At 44.0% G+C, this 16,142-nt stretch overlaps 1 protein-coding gene across 4 annotated transcripts in view; it reads left to right on the forward strand.

The window, feature by feature from the left end:
• PEX3 (peroxisomal biogenesis factor 3) overlaps positions 1-16,142 on the forward strand; it is a 132,818-nt gene that overhangs the window by 32,217 nt on the left and 84,459 nt on the right. For all 4 annotated transcript variants that reach the window (XR_004538814.1, XM_033938215.1, XM_033938214.1 and 1 more), the window contains exon 3: positions 7,449-7,530. Coding sequence is in view for 3 of the 4 variants with exons in the window: in XM_033938215.1 (XP_033794106.1) it covers positions 7,449-7,530 (82 nt within the window). In the remaining variant the exon portion in view is untranslated. The remainder of the gene's footprint in view (positions 1-7,448; positions 7,531-16,142) is intronic.

Genomic DNA, 16,142 nt, shown 5'->3' on the forward strand with positions numbered 1-16,142 from the left:
TGACTACGAGCTTTTGATATTCAAGATCAAGGTGAAGCTTTACAAGAAGAAGATCATTAGAGACATCCCAAAATACGACATTGAAAACATTCCATCAGACTATTGGATAAAACTAAGCAACAGGTTTGCCTTGCTTGATACAGGAGATAGAGAGCCCAAAGAGTTATGGAATGACATCAAAACTGTAATTAGTGATGAAGCTAAAAAAAAACAAACCACTCCAGAAGAAAAAGAGAGCCAAGAAATCACCTTGGATCTCAGAAGAAATGAGAAAAGTACAGTAGCAGAGGACAGAAGACAAGCAAAACTATCTGGTGGTAAAGAAAACATATCACAAATGAACTGAGTATTTCAACGTCAAGTTCGGCAAGACAAAGAAGGATTTCTCGAAGATATTGAAAATTGAATCAGAACATGTAAATGAAAAAACTAGATTAGCATATCAGGAGATTAAGAGATTGCAGCAGAAATTTCAGCCTCAACTGGGGATGCTTAAAGATGCCAGTGGAATAATATTGAATGATCCAGAAAGCATTAAAAAGAGATGGAAAGAATATATGGAAAATTTATACAAACAAGTGTTGGGACCGCTCCTGTTCAATATATTTATAGACGATCTGGAGACAGGGACGAAATGTGAGGTTATCAAATTTGCAGATGACACCAAACTCTGCAGCAGGGTTAGAACCACGGAAGACTGTGAAAACCTGCAAAGGGACCTAACGAAGCTGGAAGAGTGGGCCAAAAAGTGGCAGATGCGCTTTAATATAGAGAAATGCAAGGTCATGCATGTTGGGAAAAAGAACCCGATGTTCAGCTATACAATGGGGGGAACATTGCTAGATGTAAGTACCCTTGAAAGAGACCTGGGTGTGCTGGTGGATACAACAATGAAAGCATCAGCACAATGCGCGACAGCCTCAAAGAAAGCAAACAGAATGCTGGGTATCATCAAGAAGGGTATCACGACCAGGACAAAGGAAGTCATCATGCCACTGTACCGTGCAATGGTGCGCCCGCATCTGGAGTACTGTATCCAGTATTGGTCGCCGTACCTCAAGAAGGACATAGCATTGCTTGAGGGGGTCCAGAGAAGAGCGACAAAAATGGTAAGAGGTATGGAAAACCTTTCGTATGCCGACAGGCTAGAACAGCTGGGGCTGTTCTCCCTGGAAAAGAGGAGACTTAGAGGAGACATGATACAAACTTTCAAGATCCTGAAAGGCATAGATAAGGTAGACAGGGACAGATTCTTCAGACTGTGGGGAACAACAAGTACAAGGGGGCACTCGGAGAAACTGAAAGAGGATAGGTTTAGAACCAATGCCAGGAAGTTCTTCTTCACCCAGAGAGTGGTGGACACATGGAACGCACTCCCGGAGGTTGTGGTGGGGCAGAAGACACTACAGGGATTCAAAGAAGGTTTTGATAAATTCCTGAAGGAAAAGGGGATTGAGGGATACAGATAGAAGTAAGGATAGGTTTTTTAGGGCAGGGAACACTTGACAGGTCATGGACCTGATGGGCCGCCGCGGGTGCGGACCGCTGGGTGCGATGGACCTCTGGTCTGATCCCGGTGGAGGCAACTTCTTATGTTCTTATGTTCTTAAGGCATTGAGGATAACGTTGGGGAAATTGAACTGGAAACTAAAGCCGAAGAAAACCCAGATATTTTAAAAGAAGAAGTCATAGCAACAATTAAAGCTTTATAGAAAAAAAGTCACCTGGTATCGACGGTATTCCAATTAATAAAAGGTTCAGAAAGTGCTATCATGGCCCTCACTTGGCTGTGTCAACAGATTTGGAAGGAAAAAACATGGCCAACCGATTGGAGAAGATCACTGCTCATACCTATACTGAAGAAAGGGACGCCAAAGACTGTAACAACTACAGAATAATTGCATTAATTCCACACGCCAGCAAAATATTGCTGAAAATAATACAATGAAGGCTCTAATCATATGTTGAGCAAGAACTACCCAAAGTTCAGGCTGGTTTCAGAAAAGGCTAGTCAAGGAACAAGAGACATTATTGCCAATGTTAAATGGATTTTTGAGAAGAGCAAAGAATACCAAAAACCCTATATCTTTGCTTCATCAACTACAGCAAATCTTTTGACTATATGAAAATCAAGAAGCTGCAGTGAGAACTGAATGCAGCAACACTGATTGGTTTTCAATAAAACGTGGCATCAGGCAAGGATGCATCTTGTCACCTTACCTGTTCAACCTGTACGGTGAAACCATCTTCAGAAAAGCAAATTTGGAAGAAGAGAGTGGGTTTCAAAGTTGGAGGCCAAAATTTAAAGAACTTGTGCTATGCAGATGATACGATGCTCATCACCAGCAGCAAAGAAGACATAACATGGGATTAGAGCTGAACATAAATAAGACGAAGATCATGAACACGGAAAATACATAGTAGATGACAGCAGATAAAGATCCGAATGGTCCATCCAGTCTGCCCAACCTGATTCAATTTAAATTTTTAAATTTTTTTCTTAGCTGTTTCTGGGCAAGAATCCAAAGCTCTACCCGGTACTGTGCTTGGGTTCCAACTGCCGAAATCTCTGTTAAAACCTACTCCAGCACATCTACACCCTCCCAGCCACTGAAGCCCTCCCAGCCCATCCCCCACCAAACGGCCATACACAGACACAGACCGTGCAAGTCTGCCCAGTACTGGCCTTAGTTCAATATTTAATATTATTTTCTGATGCTAGATCCTCTGTGTTCATCCCACACTTCTTTGATCTCAGTCACAGTTTTACTCTCCACCACCTCTCTCGGGAACGCATTCCAGGCATCCACCACCCTCTCCGTAAAGTAGAACTTCCTAACATTTCCTTTGAATCTACCACCCCTCAACCTCAAATTATGTCCTCTGGTTTTACCATTTTCCTTTCTCTGGAAAAGATTTTGTTCTACGTTAATACCCTTCAAGTATTTGAACGTCTGAATCATATCTCCCCTGTCTCTCCTTTCCTCTAGGGTATACATATTCAGGGCTTCCAGTCTCCTCATATGTCTTCTGGCGCAAGCCTCCTATCATTTTCGTCGCCCTCTTCTGGACCGCTTCAAGTCTTCTTATGTCCTTCGCCAGATATGGTCTCCAAAACTGAACACAATACTCCAAGTGGGGCCTTACCAATGACCTGTACAGGGGCATCAACACCTTCTTCCTTCTACTAGCTATGCCTCTCTTTATACAGCCCAGCATCCTTCTGGCAGCAGCCACTGCCTTGTCACACTGTTTATTCGCTTTTAGATCTTTGGACACTATCACCCCAAGGTCCCTCTCCCCGTCCGTGCATATCAGCTTCTCACCTCCCAGCATATACGGTTCCTTCTGATTATTAATGCCCAAATGCATTACTCTGCATTTCTTTGCATTGAATTTTAGTTGCCAGGCATTAGACCATTCCTCTAACTTTTGCAGATCCTTTTTCATATTTTCCACTCCCTCTTCGGTGTCTACTCTGTTACAAATCTTGGTATCATCTGCAAAAAGGCACACTTTTCCTTCTAACCCTTCAGCAATGTCACTCACAAACATATTGAACAGGATCAGCCCCAGCACCGAACCCTGAGGGACTCTCCTACTCACCTTTCCTTCCTCCGAGTGACTTCCATTAACCACTACCCTCTGGCGTCTGTCCAACAGCCAGTTTCTAACCCAGTTCACCACTTTGGGTCCTAATTTCAGCCCTTCAAGTTTGTTCAACAGCCTCCTATGAGGAACGATGACGATTTTGAGCTTGAAGATGATTGAAATCCTTTACAACTTCTATTCTATCTCCTGGGCTCTTTTGTAAACAAAGAAGCAACTAGCAGGGAGGAAATACTCCACAGAATAGCACTTAGTCGCTCTTCAATAAAGGCTCTCCACAAAGTATTCAAAGGCAAGGAGGCAACACTTCAAACGAAGATCAGATTTGTCCACAAACTTATTTTCTCAGCGGTTAGTTACGGATGTGAAAGCTGGACACTATGGAAACAAGACAGAAAGAAGACTGGCTTATTTGAGCTTTGGTGCTGGAGAAGGATTTTAGGTGTGCCATGGACTTCCAGAAGAACCAACAAATCGATTCTGGAAGAGATCAAATTGGCTATTTCACTCAAAGCCCAAATTAAGTTACGACTGTCTTATTTTGGGCACACCATCAATAAAGAGAGATCACTGGAGGAGGACATCATGTTTGGAAAGATTGAAGGAACCAAATGAAGAGAGTGACCTGCAATCAAATGGCTGGACATGTTGAAAACAACCATGGGGATGATCCTGGAGGACCTTTCCGAACTAGCACAAAACCAATTTCTTTTTAGATCTGCAAATCATCAAGTCGACAGCACCTAACCTGACTTAGTAGTTTTTAAAACCAGTATGAGTATAATAACTTTTTTAAAGCAAATTTAAGCTTATTCTCTTGATATACTGTCTTTCAAAGCCATCAAGGTAGTCCATTTAAGGAAACTAGAAAATAATTGAATAGTTATCAGGTTCTCTTAATCCAATGATCTAATATTTGCAAATGATTATCTATAACATCTTGTAAAGTGGGAGCAATATGTGACCAAAATTTATTAGAATCCATGTTATTTCTAAAATAATAGCACTTGAAGGCGAGTTTATAGTTACTCTAATACCTCTTCCAATGGAACAATATTTCAAGCAGTGATGTGACCATGTTATTGGAGTCTACTTGCGTGGGGGGAAAATGACTGACAAAAGACATAGACTAAGCAAACTGATCTAGTTAATGACCTTCAACATGAGTGCAGTTGGTTTGAGAACTGAAAATCCGAGAGAAACTGATAAAGGTCAGCAACATTCTCCAAGGGGTCCTTTGATTGTGAAAAAATCCCCAACAACCAATTTTCTATTTTTTTCCATTAATAGCCATGGGCTAATATTGCCATTTTTTTAAATTGTCATGTGAACACTTTCTGGAGAAATCTTTTGAATGGCACCTGATTCACTGCTCTTTGGGGCACAAACTTTATTTTCAATCCCATTACATACATATGTTGAAAGTTTTAAAAGGTTTGCTCTGGGCTAGCCACTAATATTCAGCAGGACTTAACCAGCTAAAGTCTGCTGAATATCACATTTAGCATCAAATACAAAGCTGATTATGGCCTAGATTCACTAACCTGCCCGAATCAAAACAATCCGTTTCTGATTCGGGCAGGTCCGACTAATTCACAAATCGGTCATATTCAAATGGGGGCGATCGGAGGAGCATTTGTGAGCAGGGATCGCAAATGTGCGATACCCGCTCATGTGCAGCCCATGACAGGAGAAGCAGCCTCCTGTCACTGCTGTCAGGGCTTGTAATTTTTTTTTTTTTTTTGTAATCTGGCAGATATTTTGCATGTTTTACACGAGCAAAATATCTGCTCGTTTTAAAAGAAATAATAAAGCCCCCCCCCACCGGAACTGTTTTCTCCCTCCCCAAACCCCTACAAAATGCTCCCCCCAAACATGGCCCCGCTAGGACGGATGGACGGACAGCCGGGCCCGGTCCACCCACTCTCCCCTACCTTTAAGAATCGTTGATAGCAATATTAGCTCATGGCTATTAATGGAAAAATAGAAAATTGGTTGTTTAGTTGCTGACCTTTATCAGTTTTCAGTTTCTCTCGGATTTTCAGTTCTCAAACCAACTTCACTCATGTTAAAGGTCATTAACTAGATCAGTTTGCTTAGTCTATGTCTTTTGTCAGTCCTTTTCCCCCCACGCAATTAGACTCCAATAACATGGTCACATCACTGCTTGAATTCCCTCCTGCTCCAGGCCTCCTCCGAGGCTGGCAGGATGACCGGGCAAGGCCCACCCCCTCCCTGTACCTTAATATTGTTGGGAGCAGGAGGGGTTCTCAGTCCCTCTTGCTGCATGCCTCCTCCGCCGACGAGTGCGGCCTTAGGCCACGCCCCGATTCATCATCTGATGCGCGGGGAGGGGCCTAAGGCCCTGATTGGCTGAAGTGCCCCATTCCCGGGCCAGGGTCAGAAACCGATCAGTACACGATCGTTTGCTTTATGAATCTAGCCCTATGTTGGGGCTGTTTTGGAGAGCGGAGTCAGCACTTGGCTGCTTAAGTGCTCATATTCAGACCTTAAGTAGCCAGGATTAGTGCGTAAATGGGACCTTGTAAATGTCTGTCCTATTTTTATCTAGTAACCCATAATATGTAATTGCATAATCATTCACACTGGCTTTTACAAAGCTGTGATAGAGGTTTCTACCATGGGCCAGCAAGATAAATGCTCCGATGTTCATAGAATTCTTATGTCGTTTCTAAATATATTTCTAAGGTGCTCTTCAAATACATTACCCCACTTCAATGAATGCTTCAAATGGTTCTCTAATTATTTCAATAGACCTCAGAACCACCACTCCTCCATTCCACAAATGTGTCTCAACGGGGAGATTCAAGTGGTGAACTCCTCACCGGTCTATTCAATTTAAATAATGTGTAATTCTTATCATTTTTATAAAGAGATTTTAGTATTCACTTATCTCAGTAATGGTGAACTTTCAGTTCTCCATATAGGCTAGCGGTGAGACCCGACATGTTTCACAAGAGTTTCATCAGGGGTCTACCCTTTTTAACTTCGGCGCTCCGAAGCTGACACAGGCAGCATTCATTGAAGTGGGGTAACGTATTTGAAGAGCACCTTAGAAATATATTTAAAACGACATATTGATTTTCTAAGGCAATACTTGGCCAAATATTGGTAGATTGAACATAGAATTCTTATGAGCATCGGAGCATTTATCTCGCCAGCCTGTGGTAAAAACCTCTATTGCAGCTTTGTAAAGGAGCCCTCAATCAGCAATAAAACAGGAAGAAGGAACAGAAAAAACATTAAAAGCAAATTACAATTCTGAATAAAACAGATCCATGGATAACTGGGATATAAAAGTCCAAATGCTTGAGGGTAAAAATAAGCATTTTATAGTGAGGTTAAAACCTAGCTATATGAAATTTTTGTGTTAAAAGTCCTATGGTAAATATAACTCTTGCATCTAGTTTTCTTATTTTCTCAAATCACTTTTCTTATCTTGAATACTCCATATCAGCCTCATGTCATACCCTCTGGGCTTGAGACACCTAAATTGTCAGCTTTCATCAGTTTTATCAAATATGCCATAATCAACTTCCTTATGTAAAGAAAAAGTGTTCTTGTATATTTCTTGCAGTTATGTGGCCTTATTTAGATCAATTCCTACTCTGATTAGCGTAATATGTTATTGAGTTCATTTAACTCCATGAGCCCCACTTTCACAATGGCAATGCACTGAGCATGCTGAGATGCTTTCAGAGTGAAGTCACAAACACTGCTTCAGTAATATTTCAGAAATGATTTACATTAGTTCAGGAAGGTTTACATATGACTGGCACTGCCCATGCTGATGTATTTTTACCTTCTGTTGAATGCAGTTTTATCGATGCTTCCGGCTTTGAGGGATGCTCTCATGCAGCAGCTGAGCTCTGAGAGTCTCACGGGTCTGCTGAAAAGCAGGTGAGGGAGCGTTGCATAATATTTTCTGCTACACATTTATCTTCTTTCTATGTGATCACACTCCTGAACATATGTTTTTTTACTCTGACTTCAAATAAGCACAGTATATTTGAGGTTAGAAGAGTGTATGAGTCATTCTTGTTAGAGAATTTCGTAGATACTGATTCAGAAGATGAAAGAAGAATCAGCATGACACACACATGGGTCATGTAGCAGTATGCATTCTTAAGTACACTTCCCCCTCCCTATTCGTGGTTTCGTGGTTCACAGTTTCAATTATCCGCAATTTTTTTTTTTGGGGGGGAAAGCATAGTTTAGGGCCTTCCCGCCTCCCTACAGGATTTAAAGGCCCTGATTCTGCAAAGTGCCGTCCTGATTTTAGGCAGCTAGGCGTCCTACAGCTGTCTAATCAGCCAATCGGGATGCACGTTTTTTAAAAAACTGCTCCCCAGGCAGGCCGCCTATATTGAAGGCGCCTCCGGGAGCCTAGGGAGGCCCACAAGACGCCTAAGTTCGCCTAATGGCCTTAGGTGAACCTAGGCAGCCCTAAGTGTCTCCCTAGTAGAGGAAGAGACGCTTAAAATGTAGGCCAGCAAAATGCTGGCCTACATTGTAAGTAGACACGGCCGCTATACTTATCGCGGCAAGGGATCTCCCTGCCGCAATAAGTATAGCGGCCGCGGCCGCCTGTCCGATCACTGGCAGGAGGGTGCCCAACCCCTCCTGCCGGAACGCCGCCCCCTCCCCCCAAAACTCTTGATCGTCGGCAGGAGGGTGCCCAACCCCTCCTGCTGGAACGCCGCCCCCTCCCCCCGAAACTCTTGATTGCAGGCAGGAGGGTGCCGAACCCTTCCTGCTGGAAAGCCGCCTTGCCCCCGAAACTCTTGATCGCCGGCAGGAGGGTGCCCAACCCCTCCTGCCGGAAAGCCAGACCCCCTCCGGACCCCCCATGCTAACCACCCCCTCCTCCGTTGACTCCCCTAACCTCCCCTCCCAACTAACCTCTAAATTGTTGGCCGGCTGGACGGGTCTTGCTGCTGTCCAGCCGACAGGCCCGCCTCGTCAAAATGAGACGGGCCCGGCCCATCCCCGCTAAGTCTAAGGCCTGATTGGCCCAGGCTCTAGAAGCTTCTAGAGCCTGGGCCAATCAGGCCTTAGACTTAGCAGGGATGGGTGGGAAGGGGCGGGCCCGTCTCATTTTGACGAGATGGGCCTGTCGGCTGGACGGCAGCAATACCCGTCCAGCCGGCCAACAATTTAGAGGTTAGTTGGGGGGAAGGTTAGGGGAGTCATCGGGGGAGGGGGTCGTTAGCATGGGGGGTCTATAGGGGGTCCGGCTTTTTGGCAGGAGGGGTTGGGCACCCTCTTGCCGGCGATCAAGAGTTTTGGGGGGGCGGGGGCGGCTTTCCGGCAGGAGGGGTTGGGCACCCTCCTGCCGACGATTGGGAGTTTAGGGGGGTGTTCCGGCAGGAGGGGTTCAGCACCCTCCTGCGGCGATTGGGAGTTTGGGGGGGGAGGTGTTCCGGCAGGAGAAGTTGGGCACCCTCCTGCCGGCAATTGGACAGGCGGCCGCTATACTTATCCCTTACCGCGATAAGTGTAGCGACCGCGTCTACTCTAACCCGATTCTCTAACCGGCGTCTGTAACAGAATCGGGGCCATATTGTCTAGAACTGCTATAGATTACTCCTTACCTGGTGGTCTAGCGGGCTTTTGGGGCAGGAGCGATCTTCCTACGCTCCTGCCCTGTGTAGATCGCCAATAGGAAATGGCTGCCGTGAGCTCCCATCGTAGTCTCGAGAGACTACAGGAACTCACGGCAGTCATTTCCTATTGGCGATCTGCACGGAGCAGGAGCATAGGAAGTTCACTCCTGCCCCGAAAGCCCGCTAGACCACCAGGTAAGGCCGGGAAGGCAGGAGAGAGGTGAGGGTGGGTCAGAGCCGGATGAGAAATTATTCACAGGTTTTCACACTTCCCGGTCTGGCTCTACGCCTATCCCCTGCGAATACCGAGGGAGAAGTGTAGAATGAAATTCCAGAGCTTTCTGGCAAAGACTATAAGAGGCCTTTTTACAAAATTTAGCAAAAATTATAGCATAGTTTATAGGCTTTGTATTTTCCAACTGGTGAGAACATTCCCAGCATGTTTCCATACAATTACTACACAAAAACGTGCTTAATTGCGACATAAGTGTGGAGGCAGTGACAGTGCATAGCGAGTGACAGCACATTAACTGGCCAGACCACACCATTTTCTGCCCCATAATGGGCAGTGGAGTTACTGGCTGAATTAGTGCATGCTGTTATACCAGCATAATTATGGTTACCAATGTTCTGCGCTCACAGTTAACAATGCATTAATTCACTCACTAATTGCTTAACATGCTTTAGTAAAAAGGCCTCTTAAGATTTATTTTTTGTGCATGTGCAGGTCTTCCATTTTTTCAGTAGACCTAGATTTGTTTGCTTTTCCTCACACCCAGTCAACTATAGTCCAGCAGTCTGCAGTTTTCAATTTAACATTGTGCTTTTCATCTCTGCCTTGATCAGGCTTTTTAAAATTTTTTTCTTTTTCACCATACTGCTGAATTAGCTCTCCCCATCTCTAGTTGTATTTTATGCTGAAGGCATCTATTTTCTGAAGAACTTTTTTTTTTTTTTCATTTGACTGTGCATTACTGGATTTTCCCATAATGTGAGGGGAGAGACAAGCCAGCGTTTTCATATTCTGTGTACATAAAGGATATCCAGTACTGACAGTCATGAAGTACTGTGCATTTGCCATGGGAAGGATAACCATTTTAATGACTAAAATATTTAGATATCAGCCAGAGTGGTTTGGTTTCAAGAGTGCCAGCTCTGTGCTTTAACACTGCAGTGAAGTCATAGCACATAATCAGCTATACCCGTTGGCATGGAATCATCTTCTTTTTAACAATTTTGTAAGCAATATTGCTGAAGGGCTGCAAGGTGAAATTTGCCTTTTTGCAGATGATACCATAATCTGAAATAGGGTAGACACCCCTGATGGTGTGGATAATATGAGGAAGGACCTAGCGAAGCTTGAGGAATGGTCTGGAATTTGGCAGCTAAGATTTAATGCTAAGAAATACAAGGTCATGCATTTGGGCTGCAAAAACCTGAGGGAAAAGTATAGTTTTTAGGGGTGAAGAATTTTTGTGTATGAAAGAGGAGCAAGACTTGGGTGTGATAGTATGTGATGATCTTAAGGTGGCTGAACAGGTTGAAAAGACGATGGCAAAAGCTAGAAGGATGCTTGGGTGCATAGAGATCGGAAGGCCAGTAGGAAAAAGGAGATATTGATGCTCCTGTCTAATAAGACTCTGGTCAGACCTCATTTAGAATATTGTGTACAATTTTGGAGACTGCACTTTCAACAGGATGGAATCAGTTCAGAGGGAGGCAACTAAAATGCTTGGTGATCTATGTCATAAGGTGTACGGGAACGGACTTAAAGATCTCAATAGAGGAAACGCGGCTGAGGGGATGTATGATAGAGATGTTTAAATACCTATGTAGCATAAATACACATGAGGCGAGTCAATTGAAAGGAAACTCCAGTGTGAGAGGGCACGCACACAACACTTTCTTTAAAACCGCAATAAACTGAAAGCGAGTGTAGCGGGGAGGAGTCGAAGTGAATGAACAGAACCTCAATGGCCAAGGGCCGGCTGGAGACATAGTCCCTAAACGCAGAAACCGGACAAGAAAGACAACCTGGGACAGCGCCCAGACGGACAGTCTGTCCCCGGCCCAACTGATTCGTTTTGGAGCGGGTGATCTGCACATGAAGGGTGTCGCCGAACAACTGGACGTGCCCCATATGCAATCCCCCAAACTGCTTCCGCGCAGATGCCACCACTAGTTCACCCATCCGAAGAGCAGCAAAAAACCGCCAGCGTAAAAGCCGCTCAAAATAAGCAAGCTCAGGCTCAGGAGTAATCTAAGGAAATATTTTCTTACAGAAAGGGTGGTAGATGCTTGGAATAGTCTCCCAGTAGAGGTGGTGGAGGCAAAGACTGTGTCTGAATTCAAGCAAGCATGGGACAGGCATGCGGGATCTCTTAGGGAGAGGAGGAGATAGTAGATGCAGCATAAGGGCTGACTGAATGAGCCATTTGGCCCTGAGCTGCCATCATGTTTCTGTGTTGCAATAAAATGAGATAGCAAATCCCGTTGTTTTTTTTAGCTTATACCAAATAACGATTAGTACACTCTGCTGCTGTATGCTGATTTTTGAATTGTGCAGGCTAAGTTCCACCATTCCTGAAAGCAAGGAGCAACAGAGTCTTTCCAATGAGTAAGAATAGGCTTAATGGCTAGAGAAAAAAGAGTGAACAGATAGCATTGCTTAAGGGTCAGTTGGGATTGCATAGCCACCTTTTGCAGTATTACAGTTTAATAAGATAGCTGGTCTTGAATGTTAAGGATTGTACTATTACAAGCCTATAACCTTTGTCTAGTACAGGGGTGGGCAAACTTTTTGACTCGTGGGCCACAATGGGTTCTTAAATTTGACAGAGGGGCTAGGCAACAGGTAAACAGATTGTCTCTGCTGCACCCAAGGAAGGGGTGGGGGGTGGGGCCTTCAAAGAAAATGAAAGGAAAAAAAAATACCCGGCCGCTTCTGACGCCGCCTAGTTAAAAAAAAAAAAAAATGAGGATCCAAGTTGCAAAATTGCACCCTTAGTTTGGGGACAGGGAAACACCCCATGTACCTGAATTTAACTCATTTTGAGCTATTCCTAAAAAAGGCATGAGCTAAATCCTATTATTTAAGTAAACTATCCGTAGTATATGCATTGACCAGAAACAGGCTATCGCTAATGAATATGCATGAAAGGGATATCCTGAAAAACTGACCTACTAATTTTGACACTTGTTATGCAAAGCATCATTAGGGGAAAAAAATCTTGAACCAAGAAGCCCATGCACGCAATGGGTCGAAGCAAGACTGGATGAACCCGTTCCACTCGGTGGGCACGAAACCTCAGAGCTCGGGCATCCCCAGTGCGAGCCTTGACTTTTCCACATGCGGATTAAACCCTGTGGCCTCGCACATGCTTTCCCCACACTCTGCCTCCCCAGCACATCCTGCACTGTGCCTGCACAAAGCTGCAGCTCGTACTCCTGGGCCTCTAGCGCCAAGACGTTGGATGCTACTTGGGGAAAGATGGCAGCAGCGCGAATGCTAGGCAGTGGCATGAGGAGCTACTTGAGCAGGTGGTGCGCTACTGCTGCAGCTACAGCTGCTGCTCCACGTTTACCGGCTGTCGTGGCGGACCAGCTGTCTCACTTTGCAGGCCACATTTAAAAACTAAACAGGCCGTAGTTTGCCCATATCTGGTCTAGTAGCTATACAGCCTGGAACAAAAGAATAGCATATGTGACATATTGCTTACCTGTGTCTTACAGGACTAAAATAAGGAGCTAGAGTCTTTGCTATTCTTTGCCAATTTAACCTGGGCAAAAATGGCCTTATGGTCCAAAAAATACATTGATTGCATGAGAGATGCTAATAAGGAAATACAAGTAGTTTTACTCCAAAACTTCCTCCATTGTATAGGGCTTAGGAATTGGTCCAAATCAGCCTCCCAAGTCTGTTCCATACCCATGGATGGCTTTGACGATGCATCAGCTAATACAAGATATAAGTAGGTGACTTTTGTCACTGGAGGCCAACAGTTTGACAGCACAACTTTCCAATAATCACTTATCTATCTTGGAGCTATCCACTCTACTTGTAGTTTTTACAACAGGGGTGCTCATACTTTTTGGGCTTGCGAGCTGCTTTTAAAATGATCAAGTCAAAATGATCTACCAACAATAAAATTTTTAAAAACACAAAGCACCACATGATATTTCCACATGATTTTCCAATAAGCAATTTATTTGAGACCAAATTGAATTCCAAAAATTCCTAATGCAGGGGCAATAAAAAATTAGATGATCCAATGTCCTAAAAATTATAGTAATCTCAATTATACGTTTTGGTGGAATTCCCTGTGTCATATTTACAAGATGGAAAGAGCAATTGCAATACAGAAAGGAAGTTATAAAAATTTTTTAAAGATATGGAGACCGATGGTTGATTTTTGTAGTGAATAGGCATCATTTTTCTTTGATAATATACATAGGGGGGTGGGGGGATTGGAAGATAAGATGTAGCGAAATTGAAATTTTGAAGGAATATGATAGTTTTAATGATTGGATAGAAAGATGGGAGGGGGGAGGGTTTTTAATTAATTTACATATTAAGAATATAATGTATGATGTTCAAGTGTTATATGATAGTATTTCATGTTGTTCTTTTTGTGCACTTGATGTAAGTTTGAAAAAGAATAAAGAAATAAAAAAATAAACAAAAAAAACCCACAAAGCACACTGTACGCAGAGAAAATGTTAATTAACATTTTTTTCGGGGGTTTTTCAAAGAGGTCAAGGCAGATGATTTTATGCAATGTCACCTCAGTAACAACTATACAAAAATAGACAAATATACCCCCTCCCTTTTTACTAAACCACGATAGCTGTTTTTAGTGCAGGGAGTCGCGCTGAATGCCATGCGCTGCTCTCGATGCCCATAGGTGGTTTCCTGTGATATAAACCACTATTGCGGTATAGTAAAAGAGGGCCATAGTGCAAAATATAGACAGCAGATATAAATTCTCAAAATAGACACATTTTGATCACTAAATTGAAAATAAAATCATTTTTCCTGCCTTTGTTGTCTGGTGATTTCATGAGTCTCTGGTTGTACGTCTTCTGACTGTGCATCCAATATTTCTTCCCTTCTTTCAGCCTCCTGTATGCTTCCTCTCCTCCAAACCTCATTCCCTCTCCCAACTTTTTCTTCCTCTCTCTCTCTGCCCCCTCCCTTTTCTTTCTTTCTTTCTCCCTGCCCCCTTCTTTCTTTCTTTCTGTCTGTCATGCCCCCTTTCTTTCTCTCCATGCTCCTCTTTCTTTCTTTCTATCTGTCTTTCTCTCTCCATGCCTCTTTCTTTCTATCTCCCTGCCCCTCTTTCTCTCTTTCTGTCTCTTTCTCTCTCCATGCCCCCTTTCTTTCTGTCTTCCTGCCCCTCTTTCTTTCTGTCTTCCTGCCCCTCTTTCTTTCTGTCAGCCTTTCTCTTTCCATGTCCCCTTTCTTTCTGTCTTTCTGCCTCCCTGCCCCCTTTCTTTCTGCCTCCCTGCCCCCCTTTCTTTCTGTCTGTCTTTCTCTCTCTGTTCCCCCTTTCTTTCTCTGTCTCTCTCCCTGCCCCCTTTCTTTCTATCTCCCTGTCCCCTTTTCTTTCTGTCTTTCTCTCTCCATGCCCCCTTTCTTTCTTTCTTTCTGTCTCCCTGCCCCCCTTTCCTTTTTGTCTTTCTTTCTCTCTGCCCTCCTCCAAGCCACCGCCTACGATTTCTGAGCTCTCCATGCTTTCCGATGCCTTAAAGAGGACGCAGAAGTGCTGGGCCGACCACCTGATGTCAATTCTAATGTCGGAGAGGAAGTTCCGGGCCAGCCAGGCAGCAATTGACTGGCCCAGAATTTCCTCTCTGACGTCAGAATTGATGTCGGGTGGGGAAGGCTGGTTGGCCCGGCGCTTCTGCATCCTCTTTATGGCGTCGGGAAGCAGGCAGAACATGAAGGCAACGCAAGTCTATCACAGAGCCTGGGATGGGCTCCGCAATCGACTCGCTTTGCCTTCGTGATCTACTGGTCGAGCGCGATCAACCTTTTGGGCACCCCTGCTTTACAACATGACATGATTGGAGCAATTGGTTAAAAAAAAAAAAAGTGATTTTAATGGTAACCTGAACTTTTGTTGGAACCCTGGGAAGGCTTTAAATCAATGCTCAACATCCAAATCTCCAAGAGTCCATATACTCCTAGAATACCATGTAGACCAGTGGTCTCAAACTCAAACCCTTTGCAGGGCCACATTTTGGATTTGCAGGTACTTGGAGGGCCTCAGAAAAAAATAGTTAATGTCTTATTAAAGAAATGACAATTTTGCATGAAGTAAAACTCTTTTTAGTTTATAAATCTTTCTTTTTGGCTAAGTCTTAATAATAATATTGTAATTTATAGCTAAAGAGACATATGATCAAGAAACTGTTTTATTTTACTTTTGTGATTATAATAAACATACCGAGGGCCTCAAAATAGTACCTGGCGGGCCGCATGTGGTCCTCGGGCTGCACGTTTGAGACCACTGATGTAGACCATAGGTTCCCAACCTTTTTTGAATCTGAGCCCACTTTTTCAGTGAATGATTCGAAAGCGCCCCCCTTGGGTAAACTATATTGTACATATTCCCTTCAGTGTGCTTCCCTCTCGCTCTCCTCCTCCTCACTTCCCTTCAGCATCTGTTACCCTTCCCCCCCTCTCTATTTCCCTTCAGCACCACTAACCTCTTCCCCTCATCGGGCCCTTCCTCTCACCTTCACAGGCACTCTTCATAGTTTTCTCTTTCTGAGGTGTCCAGACATGGTGACGTTCTCACCAAGTTCTGCGCGACTGCCCTAAAGCTTCTCCTTGAATGCACTTCCTGTTTCCACCTGGGCGGCTTGTGAGAGGAGAAGCTTTGGGGCAGTGTTGCCATCCGT

The sequence above is a fragment of the Geotrypetes seraphini genome, chromosome 3 (genome assembly GCF_902459505.1).
Source record: "Geotrypetes seraphini chromosome 3, aGeoSer1.1, whole genome shotgun sequence".
NCBI classification, from domain to species: domain Eukaryota; kingdom Metazoa; phylum Chordata; class Amphibia; order Gymnophiona; family Dermophiidae; genus Geotrypetes; species Geotrypetes seraphini.